Consider the following 19956-nt stretch of genomic DNA (forward strand, 5'->3'; position numbering starts at 1 on the left):
TATTTTTTTTATATAAAAAAACCTGGCTCATTTTATGAGGATTTTTTTTATGATGATTTAGATATTGAATCAAGCAGGACTAGATTTGATAATTATAAGTAAATTCCGACAAGTATTTTGGGACAAACAAGAAATGATAGTAAGATTATCCAAAAAAAAAATGATGGTAGAACATTTTTTTTTAGCTTTATGGAGTATAAACATGTCCATGCATACATGGAAAAATAGAGCGTGAAAATGAATTACCTCCATTTCAGGTTTTGAAGTTCCACCTTGACAGTCTTCGGTTTCCATTGCTCAATAGCACAAGAGATTTTAATTAGGGACCTTTTTGTTATGAATAAGGAGTAAAGTTTCACATATTTATAGTTAATGTTTAATCTTAAATTTCATAAAAAAAACTCCACATACTTATAGTTAATAGTTAATCTTAAACTTCATAAAAAAACTCCACATACTATTTAAGATTTAATTTTAAACTGACTTATGAAATTAATTAAGCTTCAGTTATGATCCTTACCACATATATGAAAACATTGAGATTTTTAATTAGAGCTAAATTGTTAGTTTTTCAAATCTATATTGATCCATCAAATTTATTAATCTTTGTTTATGTGAAAAAGGGTTAATTGTCTTCAATTAAAATATTCACTCATGTAATAACATCTTGTTTTCCAAGGTTATGTTATCAAGGAGGTTGGCTTACCTTTTTAATTTTTTGGATTCAAATTTTAAAATAATTTATTATCTTGAATTTATTAGACTACATGGTGTATTTTTAATATCATACGAGAAAAAAACTTAATTTTAATTGACATGTAAATTGATTTGAAAATAATTTTTATTATCAAATAAGAAACAAAAATTAAAGGTGAGTTGGCATAATTAAACCTAATGTTAAATCAAACAACTTAATTAATCTAACAATGAATATTCTAATTTCTTTCTAAAATAAGAGTTCTTACATCTTTTTTTCACAATGCAATTATCCATTTCTAGAGCCTTCAAAATTATGGCAAGGAAATTGGAAGAAGCTTGTTTCAGAATCACAAAACACACCACTCATGATGGAAGGCTAACCTTAAAAACTGGTTTAAAAAATAAAGACCAAATCAAACCTTAGTAACCACTTAGATTCAAAACTGAAATGAAATCAAGCGTTCATCGTTGTAACAATTTTATAGGCCGTTACCAAAGGATTTAAAATTAATGGGCAAGAAGGCTAGTAAAAGTAAAGAAAACCGATTAGCCCTAACATCTATAGGCCAAATAGTGGCACCAGACAGAGCCCTCGGCTAGCTCATTGGGCCTCTCTTATGTTTTTCATCCCCGAATTCAAAGCCATAAACTGTTGCAATATGATAAAAAAAAATGTTAGAAAGTAATTGTATTTCAACAACCATCACAATTTATATGCCTAATAGATGATCATCTAGCCATTCTACAAGGAAGGAATAATGGCCGAGCAAATAGCTCTCCTTTTTTTTTTTTTTTTTTTTTGCATAATAATATATTAATTTGAAAAATATTATCTTACCCAAGATCTATGAAAGTCCTAGCCCTAGCTAGCACGTGGAAGGGTATGTCCATACTATTTAATGAATTTATTTAATGCTATTCCTATCTATATAGTTCAAACTATGTGTGGCTTGAAAAAAAATATAAAAATAATGTTTTTTCAAGTCAAATACAATTTAAAACATGACATTATCATGCATGTAGATAAACATACACTTATACCAAGTTTCCATTGCTCATTAGCACAAGAGATTTTAATTAGGGGACCTTTTTGTTATGAATATGGGGTAAAGTTCCACATACTTATTGTTAATGTTTAATCTTAAACTTCATAAAAAAAAAAAACTCATACTATTTAAGATTTAATTTTAAACTGACTTATATGATTAATTAAGCTTCATTTATGATCTTTACCATGTATATGGAAACATTGAGATTTTTAGTTAGAGTTAAATTGTTAGTTTTTCAAATTTATATTGATCCATCAAATTTATTAATCTTTGTATATGTTAAAAAGGGTTAATTGTCTTAAATTTAAATGTTCGCTCATGTAATAACATCTTGTTTTCTAGGGTTATGTGATCAAGGAGGTTGGCTTACTTATTTTAATTTCAGATTTGAAAAGCCTCATTTTAGTCCTTATTAGTTCAATTGCTTTTAATTGTACCTATAATTGCCTCTTAAACTTTTAATTTCATACAACTTCATCCTTGCCAAACTCAATTATCACCCCAAAGTTCAATGTTTTTTTCATCTTGGTCATTAGTTTTTGATGTGTGCATTTTGACCCTTAAGTGACTATCAACCTTTCAATTGTTTTCAATTTGGCTCCTAATTTGATCAATTTTAAACCTTATATTCACACGTCTTTTTTTATTTTGGTCCTTGCTTTTGGATTTCTTCAATCAAATCCCTAATTACTCATCAAACTTTAATATTTATACAATCATGTTTCTGATTTAACCAAATTGATTCTCTAAAATTGCAATTCAACATTTAGACTTCAATTTCTTTCAATTAAAGCCTAAATTGACTTAAAAAATCAACCATTCTTCTAATTAATCCCTCAATAAATTCAATTAAACTTTGAAAAATTATAATTGAATCCTTAAACATTCAATTCTAATTCACTCCTTGAATTGATTTTTCCTAGCTAACAAAGCCTTCATCAGTTTAAAATATGTCGTTACATTCTCAACTTTTGGTATTTTGATCCTCTTTAACCAGTCTTTGGCAATTTCTTGGGTGTTTCAATATATTCTTCTTATCGATATATAGTTTTTTATTTTTTTTTTTCCAAAAATTTATATTTATTTTTTCTATATATTGTATATTTATACGAGGTCCTAAAATGGATAACAACAAACCTAATAAAGCCGATGTCTGGCAATTCAAAAGCTATGCTTTTAGGTATTGACTAATGCTATGCTTCTACAAATCAATGGGTTATGGAGTAAGATTCTTACAATATCATTACTTGGATTAAAGGAAAAAAAAACGTTATGTTGCCTTGACACTTGCAATCTGAGTTTAATGATATTATCAAAGCATGTAATAAGCCTTTTCTCTTCTGTGTGTTTGAACATGTTCATAGAAAGAATAATCATGTAACAAATCATTTGGCCAAGCAATGAGTTCTTAAAAATGATCATTTTGCTTTAATGATATTATGTTTGATTATGATTATGGGCTTAGTTTTATAAGTAAATTTTCTTACTCCTTTAAATTTTTTTACTACTTTGTTCTCTGTTAAGCTATATTTTTAATGGCTATAATAGTTGGTTAATAAATCTCTAATATTTTATATATAAAAAACCTCACGTATGCTAATAAGGAAACTGGCGACCAAACTAGATCAACAAATGTTGTTTATTAGATAATGTGAAAAGCAAGTACATTTTACTCATGGCATGTTGTCTATCATATCTTGAATCACGCGATCTAACCAAGTGGACGAGGATCCATCTTTCATCAAAGCCTTTCTACTATTTTCGCTTATTTCCTTCAACTTCTCCCTTTTCTTGATGTCAAACTCCATTAAACCCCTTATTCCTTTCTCTATTTCCCCAGCCCTAACAATTTCACAATCATCCATTCTATAATTCACTTGAATTTCTATTGCTAAGCGGAACTCAACGATCATTAGGAAAGCATTAAATTGCTGCTCAGCATACAGTGGCCATGTAGCCATCGGAACATCAAACCAGATGCTTTCCAGCGTAGAATTCCACCCACAATGCGATACAAATCCTCCTATGGATGGGTGAGCCAAGATATCCACCTGTGGGGCCCATCCTATTATTTTTCCGATCTCGGATGTTCGATCTAAGAACCCTTCAGGCAAGACTTCTGCAGGATTCACATAATCACTCGGAGCTTCCATCTCGCCATTTGGTGGAGGTTGACGTAGAGACCATAAGAATCGGTGCCCACTTGCTCCAATCCACATGCGATCTCTTTCACTTGCTCCACACCGAAACTTCCCATACTTCCAAAACACAGGTAGACTACAGAGGATGAAGGCTGTTGGTCAAGCCATTGCATGATATCCCTGTGAGTATCTTTTCTATCTGACACCACATCATGTTCATGGCCATTAATGAGGTTCAAAAGGGGACCAACTGGATAAACAGGAGGATAATTACCATCAGAGAAAGAGTTGATCGCATGAGATTCCAGCTCGTAAAATGTATTTACCATAATTCCCTTGGCTTCTCTGAACCTTCTAAACAGGCGAAGACAAAGAGGCAGCAAATCTTTGCCAAGTACCGGAGATGGTAAAACCTTTGCTGGAAAGGGACTCGCCAAACACGGCATGACCAATTCAACATCCGAGTTCTTGAACTCAGGAGGGTCAACTTTCTGCTCATCATGGAGAGCCTGAATATAGAGCGTAGTACCAAGAAAAGCTGCTGCGGATGTAAGGAAAATATAAGAGGGAACACCAAATTCATTGGCCACATCTATGATTGATGTAGAAAACATATCAAGAACAAACCCAGCAAGTCGAGGCGAGTCAGGGCTTGACTCGGATGCGAACACAAGCTTAGACTTCTTCTTTGACATGAGCTTTTTGGGCTTCAATCAAAGAAATGAAAAACCTGCTGGGTAGGTTTGGATCAAGCTCAACTTCAGGCAAGTCAATGAACCGGATACGACCGCAGGCTGCAATCACTGAATCATTGTAGCTACGAGCAATCTTGGTGCTTAAACTTGATTTCATGACGAGGAAGGTGATTGAAAGCCTCTCGTCACGTTCTGAAAGGAGCTTGGCTACCTCTACTGCGGATACAAAGTGACCTATAATTGGTGCTGGAATGAAGACTAGCTCAGCGTTCTTCATTTTGCAGGAGGCTTCAATGAGTTTGCAAACAATACTACTTTTTTGTGGATGTGAGAGATGTCTGGGTTTGAGCTTTGGATTTTATTTTATTATAATTGTTATTTGATTTTATTTTATTTTTTAATTATTTTTTTTTATTTATTAAATTTTGTTTTTTTTTATTATTACTTATTTTATTTGATTAATTTATGAAATGTTAATTCTTATTATTTTAATTTTTTTAACTTTAATTTTTTTAATTTTTAGATTTGATCTCTATTATTTTGAGTATTATTTATTTTATTTAAAATAATTTATGAAATCATATTTTTTTTCAATTTTATTCTCATTTAACTTTTTAATTTGTAAGATTTGTTCCTCGTTATTTTAATAAATTTGAAAATAATAAAATATTAATAAGTTATTTTCCAGCTCATTTTTCATGACATAACCAAATACTGAAAAGTTTTTTTCAATTTATTTTTTATTACATTACTAAATATCAAAAAATTCTTTTCCAGAATTTATTTAAAAAAAAATAATAATTTTACAGCAAACAAACAGGGACATGGATCCAAAGATAAATTAGAGTGATGTCATTGCTTGCCAATCAAAAACTCTCTTCTATAATCCATTTTGATTTCCACTGCCAATCCCAACTCGACCACTACTTCAAAAGCATTAAATTGTTGTTCTGCATACATCGGCCATGTAGCAAGGGGAACCCCAAACCATACACTCTCTAGTATTGAACAAAAGAAAATTCATTAAAAGAAATAAAACATAAAGCAAAAGGCAAAAAAATAAAATAAAATAATAATAACCTTTCAATCACTAATGCATAAAAGGCGTGCGGTAGTTTCCCCATGTCTTTTAGGAATATTCTATAATATAATATAATGTCTATTATATATTGAAGAAAATGACCTAAACAAGTGTACCAGTATCCATCGTTTTCATTTATTTCCTTCAACTTCTCCTTTTTTGTAATATGAAAAGAAAACAATCAAGGTGCAACATAAAATTTCAAAACTCAATATCTTTTTTTTTTTTAAAAAAAAAAAACACGAACATGAAAATTAATTGAGCTATATAAGTTATAACCGTGTTACCAAGCAGTTACATCTTGAATTAAAGACATAACCAACTAACCCACAATTCATCAATGCGTTTCTACCTTTTCCTCTATTTCCTTCAATTTCTCTGTTTATAAGGAAACGGACAACCACACAAGACCAACAGATTAAGAATGGCATATATGTTCTCTCTTAGATAATGTGAAAAACAAGTAGATTTTTTTTTAAAAAAAAGAGCAAAAACCACTACAAGATTTAATAGTTTTACCGACAGAATTTTTTCGTCGGCGTAAAACACATATTCCATCGGTAATTAATTTACCGACGAAATCACCGACGGAGAATTTCCGTCGGTGAATCTTTCGTCGGTAATTTTTTGTTTGTCGGTAATTCTATCGGTAATAATATTACTGACAGATTTATTGGCGGAACAGACGCGTCGGTAAAAATATTTTTTTATTACCGACGGAAATTTCTGTCTGTAAATCCGTCGGTAATTATTTAAAAACATTTTAAAAAAAATTCATTTTATAAAATTATAAAATAATTAAATTAACATAAATCAACATTGTATAATATATACTCAAAATGCTTGGAAAAAAGAATAAGAAAATCAACTCAAACAAATTTGCAACAAATAAATAAAACAAAAAAATTAATTCAACTAAAAATGAAGTTGCAATTGCTAAAAATTTAAAAATCCTATAAATAAAATCAACTAAAAATTGATCTCAAATGAAAAAAAAAATCTCACAACAACATTTATACAATTATTAAGAACAAAATCAATTAAAATTAAATAAAAAACAAATATAGTGAAAAATCATGAAAAAAATAAGAAAAAAGAAAAATCTTACCTTAATATACTTGCAAGTGAAGCTAGGGGGAAAAAATTTTCGTAAAGCATATTAATTAAAAAAACTAAGAGGATAAAAGAAGAAAGAAGAAGAAGACATACCCGAGCATGGAGGAAAAGAGAAGAAGATGAGGAGAGAAAAGAAGAGAAAAGAAATAGATATTGATGTTTTTTACATATAGTGAAGAAGAAGAAGAAGAAGAAGAAGAAGAAGAAGAAGAAGAAGAAGAAAAAGTAGAAGTAGTAGTAGAAGAAAAAGAAATAATGAGTCTGTCTCTTATGAAATAAGCAGATTCAGATTTTTTATTGGGGCGCGTTACCGACGGATTCACCGACAGATAATTGAATATTAATATTTTTTAATTATTTCGTCGGTAATATTTAATTTAAATTTTCAATTTTGTAAAAAGTTTTCAGAAACCGCCAAAAATTACCGATGATTTTTCAATCCGTCGGTGATTCTGTTTGTAATATTTAAATGAAAATTTTAAATCAATTGAATTTTTTCAAAAAACCGCCAAAACACGCCGATGAATTTTCAATCCGTCGGTGATTTTGTCCGTAAAGTAAAACAATTAACAGTGCAATTGAAAGATGAACAGTTCTGGAGCTCTCTGGAAAATTCCGTTGGTAATTCCCTTTGTAATTGACATGATGAACAATGTTCACAGTTTACCAACGGATTTCCCGACGGAATTTATTCCGTCGGTAATTCCGTTGGTAAAAAATGACACGTTATCTTTTTTTTTGCTTTGTTTTATTTTTTTTTTCCCCACAGTAATTCCATCGGTATATACCGAGGGGATATTTCCGTCGGTAAAATCCCTCAAAAATTTACCGACGGAAATATTCCCTCGGTATTTCCGTTTGTATTTATTGATTTTTCTAGTAGTGAACTAGATACAACAATAAACAAAGAATATAGATATTTAATAAGTGAAAAGAACTATAAATATAAACCTTCAATTTATGTTTTTGTGTTTTCGGGTTTACGAATATTTAAATAGATCATAAACATAATTTTACCTAGAAAACAAAAATAAAAATATAAAATTACCATGGAAAAAACCATAAAACCTAAAAAAATACATAAAATCTAAAAATAATAAAGAAAATAACTAAACTGATAAAACCAAGAGCCTAGACAAGATTTTTAAGTTCTAATAATTCAATAGTCCGCATAGCAATATATATAGCGACGTAGTGGCTATTTTAGAGTAAACAACCTCTGTAATTTTCTATAAAAGTTTTAATTAGAAAAAACTATCATGCAGCTATGATAAATTTATAATTGATTGCTTAGAATCACACTTTATGTCAGGACAGGATACATCAATTTTACTCATGGCATGTTGTCTATCATATCTTGAATCACACGATCTAACCAAGTGGACGAGGATCCATCTTTCATCAAAGCCTTCCTACTCTTCTCGCTTATTTCCTTCAACTTCTCCTTTTTCTTAATATCAATCTCCATTAAACACCTTACTCCTTTCTCTATTTCCTCAGCCCTAATAATTTCACCACCATCCATATTAAATTCTTTTCTATAGTTCATTTGAATTTCTATTGCTAAGCCGAACTCAACAATCATTAGGAAAGCATTCAATTGCTGCTCAGCATGCATTGGCCATGTAGCCATTGGAACATCAAACCATATGCTTTCCAGCGTAGAATTCCACCCACAATGCGATACAAATCCTCCTATAGATGGGTGACCCAAGATGTCCACCTGTGGGGCCCATCCTATTATTTTTCCGATCTCGGATGTTCGATCCAAGAACCCTTCAGGCAAGACTTCTGCAGGATTCACATAATCACTCGGAGCTTCCATCTTGCCATTTGGTGGAGGTTGACGTAGAGACCATAAGAATCGGTGTCCGCTTTGCTCCAATCCACATGCGATCTCTTTCACTTGCTCCACACCGAAACTTCCCATACTCCCAAAACACAGGTAGACTACAGAGGATGAAGGCTGGTGGTCAAGCCATCGCATGATATCCCTGTGAGTATCTTTTCTATCTGACACCACATCATGTTCATGGCCATTGAGGTTCAAAAGGGGACCAACTGGATAAACAGGAGGATAATTACCATCAGAGAAAGAGTTGATCGCATGAGATTCCAGCTCGTAAAATGTATTTACCATAATTCCCTTGGCTTCTCTGAACCTTCTAATCAGGGGAAGAAAAAGAGGCAGCAAATCTTTGCCAAGTAACGAAGATGGTAAAACCTTTGCTGGAAAGGGACTCGCCAAACACGGCATGACCAATTCAACATCCGAGTTCTTGAACTCAGTAGGGTCAACTTTCTGCTCATCATGGAGAGCCTGAATATAGAGCGTAGTACCAAGAAAAGCTGCTGCGGATGTAAAGAAAATATAAGAGGGAACACCAAATTCATTGGCCACATCTATGATTGATGCAGAAAACATATCAAGAACAAACCCAGCAAGTCGAGGCGAGTCAGGGCTTGACTCGGACTCCATCACAAGCTTAGAGACTTCTTCTTTGACATGAGCTTTTTGGGCTTCAATCAAAGAAATGAAAAACCTGCTGGGTAGGTTTGGATCAAGCTCAACTTCAGGCAAGTGAATGAACCGGATACGACCGCAGGCTGCAATCACTGAATCATTGTAGCTACGAGCAATCTTGGTGCTTAAACTTGATTTCATGACGAGGAAGGTGATTGAAAGCCTCTTATCACGTTCTAAAAGGAGCTTGGCTACCTCTACCGCGGATGCAAAGTGACCTATAATTGGTGCTGGAATGAAGACTAGCTCAGCGTTCTTCATTTTGCAGGAGGCTTCAATGAGTTTGCAAACAATACTACTTTTTTTGTGACTGTGAGAGACGTCTGGGTTTGAGCTTTGCATTGCATTTTATTTGTTGGTCATGCTAAGGTGCAATCCCGTTAATTACCAAACGTAGCCTTAAAGTGAGGTCATGGCTTTGCTGTCAAGCCCGCCACTTACTATATACTGCCAACAACAGTTGGACAATTGTCAAATTTGTTTTTCTCTGGACGGCAAGAGAGTATCTTGCTGAGCGGTTATTCTCGGATACAGGGGTTGTTTGGAAAAGTCCAAGGCTTGTTTAAAGTATTTGTTTGTTTAAAAATATATTAAATTAATATATTTTTTTATTTTTTATATTGGTATATTAAAATAATTCAAAATATAAAAAAATTAATTTTAAACAGAAAAAATTAAACATTTCAAGAAATGTTGTTTGGAATACAATTCTAAAGATTTTACTTTTAAGAGTGATAGTGACTAAAATCTCTTTTTGGAATACCATAGTTTTTATTTTAGATATTTTTAAAAGTGTATTTACTTTTAGATATTTTTAAGAGTTTAACTATAATAGTGGCAGCCCACCTAGTCCACCAAAAAAGGTGAGAAGCCTTGATGACTTGTATGAAGTAAATAATTATATTAATAATGATGTGACACTAAATTATTACCTTGCTACATGTGATCATGTAGTTTTTGAAGAAGCAATAAAGGATGAAAAATTAAGAATTATTATGGATGAGGAGATTGTATTAATTGAGAAAAATAACATAAAAATTGGTTCCTAAACCAAAAAAAAAAAAAAAAAAAAAAAAAAAAAAAAAACCAATAGGTGTCATGTGAATCTACAAAGAAAAAGAAAATGTCAAAGAAGAAGTAGAGAGGTAGGCAAAAGACTATAGTCAAAAGTATGAGATTAACTATAATGAAGTGTTTGCTCTAGCTGCTAAATTGGACATCATTCAATTAATCATTGTTATAATTGCCAAACATAGATGAAAAATCTATCAAAAGTATGTTAAATCAGCTTTTCTAAATGTCTTTCTTGAAGTGGAGGTCTCCATTGAGTAATAAATGAGTTATAAAGTAAAGGAACATGAAGATAAGGGTTTAAAGTTAAATAAAATCTTGTATGGATTAAAGCATGCCTCAAGGGCTTGGTATAGTCACATTGATGGTTGTTTCTTAAAGAATAGATTTGTAAAATGCCTCCATAAATATTTTTATTTATGTAAAGATAAAAGAGAGTGGTGATACTCTTATTGTATGTTTATATGTACATGACTTGATATTTACAAGAAATAATCCAAAAATATTAAGAGACTTCAAATAAGCAATGATCTAGGAGTTTGAGATAATAGATATTGGTTTGATGACATATTACTTAGGGATTAAAATAAAGCAAAGAGAAGATAAAATCTTTATAAATCAAAAGAAGTTTGCAAAAAAGATTATTAAGAAGTTTAAAATAAAGGATTGTATAAAAGTGAATACTCTAGTTGAGTGTGGATTAAATATGTTAAAGAATGATAGAGAGAAGATAAACTCTACAACATTTAAAAGCCTAGTTTGAGATACTTTACATGCACCTGTCAAGATATTCTTTTTGGAGTAAGACTTGTAAACAAGTTTATGGATACACCAACCATGACACATTTCAAAACTTTAAAGCGAATTCTTTGGTATATCAAATATATTATTGTTTTTTACTTGTTTTATGGATATTCTAATAGCTTTGAACTAGTGATTTATAATGATAATGATTAAGCTAAAGATATGTATGATAAAAAAAAAAAAAAAAAAAAAACATTACAGGTTTTGTTTTCTACATGAGAGACACAACATTCATAGAGAGATCAAAGAAGCAACCTATAGTCACATTATCAACTTGTGAAGTTGAATATGTAGCTACTACAATATGTGTTTATCATTCTATATGGTTAAAAAAGATTATTGAAGAAATTGTGAATATCATAAGAGAAGCCTACAAAAAATTATGTGGACAACTCATCAGTCATTGCATTAATAAAGAATCTAGTGTTTCTTGAAAGTAATCACATTGACAAACAAGAAAGTTAAAGTTGAGTATATAAAAACCCAAAATCAAGTCTCACACAATATTATTAAGCCAGGCAAACATGATGTTTTTGCCAAGATGAAAGACATGTTGGGAGTTATATATATATATATATATAACAAGTTTAAGAGAGGGTGTTAAAAATAAACCAAATTTTGATTCTTTTGAAAAATAAAGGAATTGGTATATCAGTTAAAAACCAGTCGACCAATTGAATTAAATGAATCAGTCGAACGATTATGTTGGCAAAATATATTTACTATTCAGATTAGAATTTCCTTTGATTATGTTGATTGTGAAGTTGAAGTGCAAGGTAGAAACCTATTAGGTGATTTGGTAATTTTAGAAATAGTAGGTTTTGATGTGATACTAGGTATGGACTGGTTGTCAAGGCATCATGCCTCAGTTGACTGTTGGAATAAGACAGTGGTTTTCAAGCCTGATGAGGAGACAGAGTTTGCTTTTCATGGAGATGGGTTATCATCTCCATCTAATATTCTCTCGGCCATCACGAGAAAGATGGTACGAAAGGGTATGCAAGGGTTTTTGGCTTATGTGCTTGATGTGAATATAGAGGTCTCGGGGATAGAACAAGTTTCGATAGTTAAGGAATTCATCGATGTTTTTCCCGATGACTTACCTGGACTACCTCCCAATAGGGAAATCGAATTCTGTATTGATCTAGATTCAGGAACAAAACCAATCTCTATGGCACCTTACAGGATGGCGCCAGCAGAATTAAAAGAGTTGAAAGAGCATATTCAAGATTTGTTAGATAAGGGATTTATTCATCCGAGTGTGTCTCCATGGGGAGCACCTGTTTTATTTGTAAAGAAGAAGGATGGATCAATGAGGATGTGTATAGACTACAGGCAGTTGAACAGGGTCATTGTTAAGAATAGATACCCACTCCCTCGCATTGATGACCTTTTTGATCAATTACAAGGAGCTCAATGTTTCTCAAAGATTGATTTACGATCGGGGTATCACCAATTGAGGATTAGAAATGAGGATATTTCTAAAACTGCCTTTAGGACTCGTTATGGGCATTACGAGTTCTTGGTGTTGTCTTTTGGGTTAACAAATGCACCTGCGGCTTTTATGGACATGATGAACAGGGTTTTTAGACCGTTTATTGATAAGTTTGTTATTGTGTTCATTGATGACATCTTGGTGTATTCAAAAAGTGAAGAGGAACACGAAGAGCATTTGAGATTGGTGCTTCAAACTCTAAGAGATCATCAGTTGTATGGAAAGTTCTCGAAGAGTGAGTTTTGGCTAGAGAGTGTTGGGTTTTTGGGACATGTGGTGTCCAAGAATGGAATAAAGGTTGATCCACAGAAAGTGGTGGCAGTTAAGCAGTGGCCTAGACCAGTTACGGTATCTGAGATTAGAAGTTTCCTGGGTTTAGCAGGATACTACAGGAGATTCGTGGAGAATTTTTCCCGAATTGCTGCTCCGTTGACTAAGTTGACACAGAAAAGTGTCAAGTTTCAATGGTCAGAAGAATGTGAGAAGAGCTTCCTAGAGTTGAAGGAAAGGTTAATTACGGCTCCAATTTTGACAGTACCTTCAGGGTCTGGTGGTTTTACCGTGTACTGTGATGCATCCAGGATTGGTTTGGGTTGTGTTTTGATGCAGAATGGTAATGTGATTACTTATGCCTCGAGAAAGTTGAAGAAGCATGAGCAAAATTACCCCACACATGATTTGGAGATGGTTGCGGTAGTGTTTGCCCTTAAAATTTGGAGACACTACTTGTATGGGGAGACATGTGAGATATTTTCAGATCATAAGAGTCTTCAATATATTTTTCAGCAGAAGGATCTGAATTTGAGACAGAGAAGGTGGATAGAATTGTTAAGTGATTATGATTGCACGATTCAATATCACCCAGGCAAGGCAAATGTTGTTGTTGATGCTTTAAGTCGAAAATCTATGGGTAGTTTGGCTCATATTCAGGAGGTGAGGAGACCCTTGATTAAAGAGTTACACGGATTGTTAGATGAGAGTCAGTTTTGAGATTTGTGAATCGAGAGCATTGTTGGCTCATTTTCAGACTAAGTCAGACTTGGTAGACCGGATTAAAGTAGCTCAGATGAAGGATGAACAACTTTGCAAAATTCGAGATGAATTAGAGTTAGAGAGAGCTCCGGGTTTTGTTATCCACGAAGATGGTGTGTTGAGATTTGGTTCAAGATTGTGTGTGCCTGAAGTGGATGATTTGAAAAGAGATGTGATGACGGAAGCACATCAAACTGCCTATACTATACATCCTGGTTCTAACAAGATGTATAGAGACTTGAAAGAGTGTTATTGGTGGAATGGTATGAAGAGGGACATTGCTGAGTTTGTATCTCGATGCTTGACCTGTCAGAGGGTTAAAGGTGAGCATCAGAAACCACCAGGGCTTTTGTAGCCATTGTTGATTCCTGAATGGAAATGGGAGAGGATCACTATGGACTTTGTGTCAGGCTTGCCTCGGAGTCAGGAGGGTTATGATTCGGTTTGGGTGGTAGTTGATCGTTTAACCAAGTCAGCTCATTTCTTGCCAGTAAAGGTGACATATGGGTTTGCAAAACTCGCAGAAATCTATGTTAACGAGATCGTAAGGTTGCATGGTGTGCCCATCTCAATTGTGTCTAACAGAGGTCCACAGTTCACTTCTCGGTTTTGGGTGAAGTTTCAGGAAGCTTTGGGGACTAACGTTCAGTTAAGTACTGCTTTTCATCCTCAAACAGATGGACAATCTGAGAGGACTATACAAATTTTGAAGGATATGTTAAGAGCTTGTGTGATTGACTTTGGTGTCGGATGGAGCAAATACTTGTCTTTGGTAGAGTTTGCATATAATAATAGTTATCAAGCGAGCATTGATATGGCTCCATATGAGGCTTTGTATGGTCGGAAGTGTAGATCACCTGTCTGTTGGTATGAGGTTGGAGAGAGGAGATTAATGGGTCCCGAGTTAATACAGATTACTTCGGATAAAATTAAGGTGATTCGAGATAAGCTTCAAACAGCTCAGAGCAGGCAAAAGAATTATGCGGATAAGAGGAGGCGTAATCTAGAATTTTCAGTGGGTGACAATGTGTTCCTAAAAGTCTCCCCAACTAAAGGAATATTCAGATTTGGGAAGAAAGGAAAGTTGAGTCCTAGGTTTATAGGGCCCTTTGAGATCTTGGAAAGAGTAGGGGTAGTGGCATATCGGCTTGCCTTGCCACCTAATCTATCCTCCATCCATCCGGTATTTCATGTTTTCATGCTAAGGAAGTATATGCCAGATCCATCACATGTGTTAGAGGTTCATCCCATTGAATTGAGAGATGATATGGTTTATGAGGTGCAACCGGAAGCTATAATTGACCCACAAGTGAGGAAGCTTAGGTCGAAGGATATAGCTTCAGTGAAAGTGAAATGGAAAGGTCATTCACGTGAGGAAGCAACCTGGGAGCTCGAGGATAGGATGCGTGAGGAGTATCCTCATCTTTTCAATCATCTCGGTAAGTATTCAATCTTTTCTATTAAGTTTCGAGGACGAAACTTTTATAAGGTGGGGAGATTGTGATGTTTTGTATTAAAAAGTTTGGAAAATACAATAAAGCCCTTAGAGGCTTAAAGAGTGAGTAAAATTGAATAAGGGGTGTTATGGTAATTGGATAAATAGTTGATAAATATAAATAGAAAAAGAAAGAGGGATCTGAAAATTTGAAGAACAAACCGTAAAAGAGAAGGGAGGAAGAAGAAGAAGAAGAGAAAAGAAAGGGGAAAATAAGGGAAAAAGGAAGAGATTGGGAGGAAATAAGTTTAAAGGTAAGATTATGTATAAATATGTGTTAATTAAGCTTTAATTTCAGTTTTGATAAATGTTAGGGTTATGAAGTTTGTGTTTTGAGTTTAATTGATGAATTAAATTGAATATTAGGGGTTGATTGTTGTGGTTAATTGATGATTTAGTTGATTATGGAAGATTATGATGATTTTGAGTTATGGTTTTGTTTGAATGGTAGATTTGTGTTAGAAATCAGGGGATAACAGTAGGTAATCTGTTGAAATTCTGGGTTTGAGGTTGAAGATGACTAAAATTCAGTTTGGTCCCTCAATTTGCAAAAATTGCAGTTTAGTCCCCGAACTTTGAAAATATTACAAATTGGTCCCTGGAGCATATTCTGATATTCTGAACAGAATAACATATCGATTATGGGCAGAATTACTGTATAGATAAGAGAATTTAACACTTTCAATTTGGTCCTCCAATTTGACAAATTATGATTTGACCCCTAAAATATTGATAAAATCACATTTTGGACCTTGGGGCATAATTCAAGATTCTGGACAAAGATAAGGACGAATTATGGATAAATTTCAGTATGTTTATGTCGTTATAGTTTGGTCCTCCAATTTTTGGTAAAATTACATTTTGGTCCCTGTTTTGGAAAAATTGTCGTTTTAGTCCATAAACTTAGGAGATTAAGCCCAGTTTTATTTTACGCATTGGGATCTTTTGTTTGAATTGTTTTTTAGTATATTTCATATATTTATTGTAGGTTCTCCTAACGATCCTTAATCGATTTTTCGAGTCTTTCGTCCGACATTCCTTTTAGTTCTATATTTTTCGGGTGAGTGGAATAATCTTTAATAATGCATATAATATAAAATAAATATGTATGTTGATTATACAATGAGTACAACTAGTAAATTTCTTGAATATTTATATATGTTGCTTTATTTTCCGAGTACACATTTATTCTTGAATTTGCACTCGCAATCTGATAAAGTAAATTCTATTTGATATGATATACGTTTCTTTGATGATTCTGTGAATATCTATTATGCCTTGATATGGGACTTGTCAGTAACTCCATGCTAACATAGAATAGTTAGCCTGTGTGCACATAGTATTTTGTTACCTAGCTGGTGAGAGAGGCATCAGCCTGTGGCGACTGATCATCCCACAGTGGTCACCGACGGGTGTCATCTGGTCACCTTCGGGTGTCATCTGGTCACCTACGGGTGTCATCTGGTCACCTTCAGGTGTCATCTAATCTCTGACATGTAATCCACTACGTTATGATAATATGTTTAGTATGAATATGTATATGTATATGTATATGTATATGTATATGTATATGTATATGTATATCAAGATAAATATAGTTATCTGAAATATCTGAAATGTATATTAAATGTTTTTCCCTCACTGAGTTGGTTGAACTCACCTCTCATTTTTATTATTATTTCAGGTTCTTAGTTTCTGGGACTTTGTTGAGTGTTTCCGCTTCTTCAGTTCTGGTCGGTATGTCTTGCTTGTTCGCGAGGTTTTCCTTTCAGTTTTGATTTGATGTCTTAGATGCTCCACTATTACCTTGGTTTAATTAAATTTGGATCTTGACAATGTAATGAGTATTATGAATTATTATTTTTGTTTTAATAACTATCTTTCGGTTTCATCAGTATTTGAATAATATAACATTTCTGAATATTTTGAGTCGCTGCGTATTTTTGAACAAATTGTTCTTTTGATATGTCCGTTCTGAGGCTTAGCATAGGTGAGGTGTCCTTTCGACACCGCTCCTACGTTGCCGGTCACGGATCCGGGATTCGGGTCGTGACACATAACCAACAAAGACACATTTCAATGCTCTTGACTCAAGTTTGGTTCGATGTCGATGTGAAAGGTGTACATAAGTTACACATCCAAAGATACGAGGCATCAATTTAACCAAAGGCGGAAGCATGCAATGATTAGCAAGGACATTAAGAGGTCGTTGAAAGAATAAGGTACTGGAAGGTGTACGATTAATCACATAAACAGCTGTACTGAGAGCATCTCCCCATAAGAAAGTAGGCACACTACTTCCAATCATTAGTGATCGAATGACCTCAAGTAATTGTCGGTTTTTCTGCTCAGCTACTCCATTTTATTGTGGAGTCTCTGGACATGATGTTTAATGAATGATACCTTTTGAATGGAAAAAATCAGTTAACTCTCTCTTGAAGTATTCACCTTCATTATCTAAACGTACCACCTTAATAGTCCTGTCAAACTGAGACGGAAAACTGTACATACATCACTCTTATGTTTTAGTAAGTATACCCAGGTCATTCGAGTACAATCATCCACAAAGGTAACAAACCATTTCATTCCATTAGCTATGAAAACTGGGGAGGGACCCCATACATCTGAATGTACTAATGAGAATGGTGAAGCAACTTTATTAGAAGACAAAAGAAATATAGCACGATGACTTTTAACCATAGCACATGTCTCACAAATGAAGTATGAAAGTTTGCAGTTAGCAAATAAAGAAGGAAACAATCGTCTAATATATCCAAATGATGGATGACCGAGCCGTTTATGCCAAAGCCATATTTCTGCAATATTTGCCGATTGATTTTTACCCATCATATGTGCTAGACTATGGTAAACTTGTGATGATATGCCACCCTCTAGATAGTACAATCCTCCTCGTTGCCTACCACTGCCAAATCCTCTCCTTGGTATGTATGTTCTGAAAAATACAATAAGTAGGATAAAACAAAGCAACACAGTTAAGGGCCTTGGTTATTTGACTAATGGAAAGTAGATTACATGTAAGGGATGGAACATACAGTACATTAGAGAGAGAGAAAGTAGAGGATACATGAACATTATCAACACCAGTAACAGGGGATGACACACCATTGGCATTAGTAATAGCTAAGATAGAATGTTGAAGGGGATAAAGAACTAAAGTTTGAAAAGAATCACAAGCATATGATCATTAGCACCTGTGTCAATTATCCATTCACTATTTAGTACAGGAAGGAGAGCTAAGTGCATACTAAATCATACCAGTTTGTGCAATTAATCCTGCTGCAGATGACACTGGTTGTTGTTATAAGGATGTGTTGGCAAAAGTTTTCTTGCTTTTGGATACTACTCGGATAACCGGAGTTTGAAGCAGTAATATACATGATTTATCAATTAAGGTGAGTACATTGAGTGTCCTCCTGGTGCTCCGTTAGAGATCTCGGAGCTAAGCATACATCATAGATAGTTCACATCATACTTGAGTTTGCTCAACACAACATAACATAAGTAACTGAAGGAGTGGAAGAAGTACAATGGCAAGACGTCAGAACTTCATCAGTATGATCAAGACCACAAGAAAAATATATAACATTTGAGATAACTTAGGGTATAAATCGTCAATAGTTGCAACTCATGCTACAGTCATCTACGCATCCTGCATACCGTTTTTGGGGGGTATTTCCCCTAGATATAGAACAATTTTGGCGAACAGAGATTACATCACAATATAGTTGAAATTTGAGCTCTGAGTGACTAAGTTGTTTGTTTAGCCATATCCCAAATTTCCTTTGTTGTGGAAACATAAAAAAATGGATTGATGTTTCGTTCATTTCAGTCATAACCAGTGGAGATCAAGCATTCATCTCCCATGCTTAATCTTCAGTTGGTGTCTATTGAGCTTTGAACCTGAAAAATTCAACGTTTCACTCAATTTATTATTGGATAAGCCATTCACAAATTGGTGCATCAAGTTTCCTGCGTGCAGAAAACAGTCATTGCATAAGTTACTGGTAAATGATGCATCGCGAACACACCATACGTGTCCAGAGGCGTGGTCAGATGGAGGAAGAAGAAGATATTAGAAGACAAAATGAAAAGCCTCCGTTCTAAACAGATGAAGGAATTTTGGAGGCGCTCTGATACGATTGTTAAGTTAAGTGAAGGATAGAATAGTTTTGAATTTATCCCAATGATAACAATATATCTACAAGAGTGCATGCTAAACTACGGTAACGTGTTAAAGATATATTGCTATTTTATATTGAATTCTATTTAGCATAGTTAATAATCACTCTTATAAGGGAGAAAGATAACCCAAATCACATATTCTAACAAATTGCTTAGACTTGTCGGAATTTGGTCATGATTCATGGAGGTTTTTCAATAAAATCACAGCCAACACCAGAAGAAGCAGATCACAGGCATAACGTTTTTACTTATTCTCATCTCCTTACTTTCATTTCTATCCTATGTCCATAATATGTTTTTGCTCATTATAAACATTTACAATATACATATCTATTGAAAACATGAATAATCATGCTAATCACTCCTAATCAACTATCACCAATATAAAAGCATTAAATTTGGCCAGATACAAGCAAGTGCAATGAAACCAAACAACGCCTCTAGATAGAAATCATCACAAGTGATGCAATCCCGACGGCTGATGGCGAAAATCCATTGTGGAGCATCAATCATTCCATAGCGTTGACTAAAACCCTGGTAAAACTCTGAAG

At 33.7% G+C, this 19956-nt stretch overlaps 1 protein-coding gene and 1 pseudogene across 1 annotated transcript; both read right to left on the bottom strand.

Annotated features, from left to right (window-relative positions):
- Window positions 1–3369: 3369 nt before the first annotated feature.
- Window positions 3370–4939, bottom strand: LOC118032183 (anthocyanidin 3-O-glucosyltransferase 6-like; annotated as a pseudogene).
- Window positions 4940–8047: 3108 nt separating this feature from the next.
- On the bottom strand, window positions 8048–9680 carry LOC118032180 (anthocyanidin 3-O-glucosyltransferase 6-like). The gene has a single exon (XM_035036790.2). The coding sequence runs from the start codon at window positions 9645–9647 to the stop codon at window positions 8115–8117; it is 1533 nt and encodes a 510-aa protein (XP_034892681.1). The 5' UTR covers window positions 9648–9680; the 3' UTR covers window positions 8048–8114.
- Between the last annotated feature and the right edge of the window lie 10276 nt (window positions 9681–19956).

This window comes from Populus alba, chromosome 6 (genome assembly GCF_005239225.2).
Source record: "Populus alba chromosome 6, ASM523922v2, whole genome shotgun sequence".
Taxonomy (NCBI): Eukaryota; Viridiplantae; Streptophyta; class Magnoliopsida; order Malpighiales; family Salicaceae; genus Populus; species Populus alba.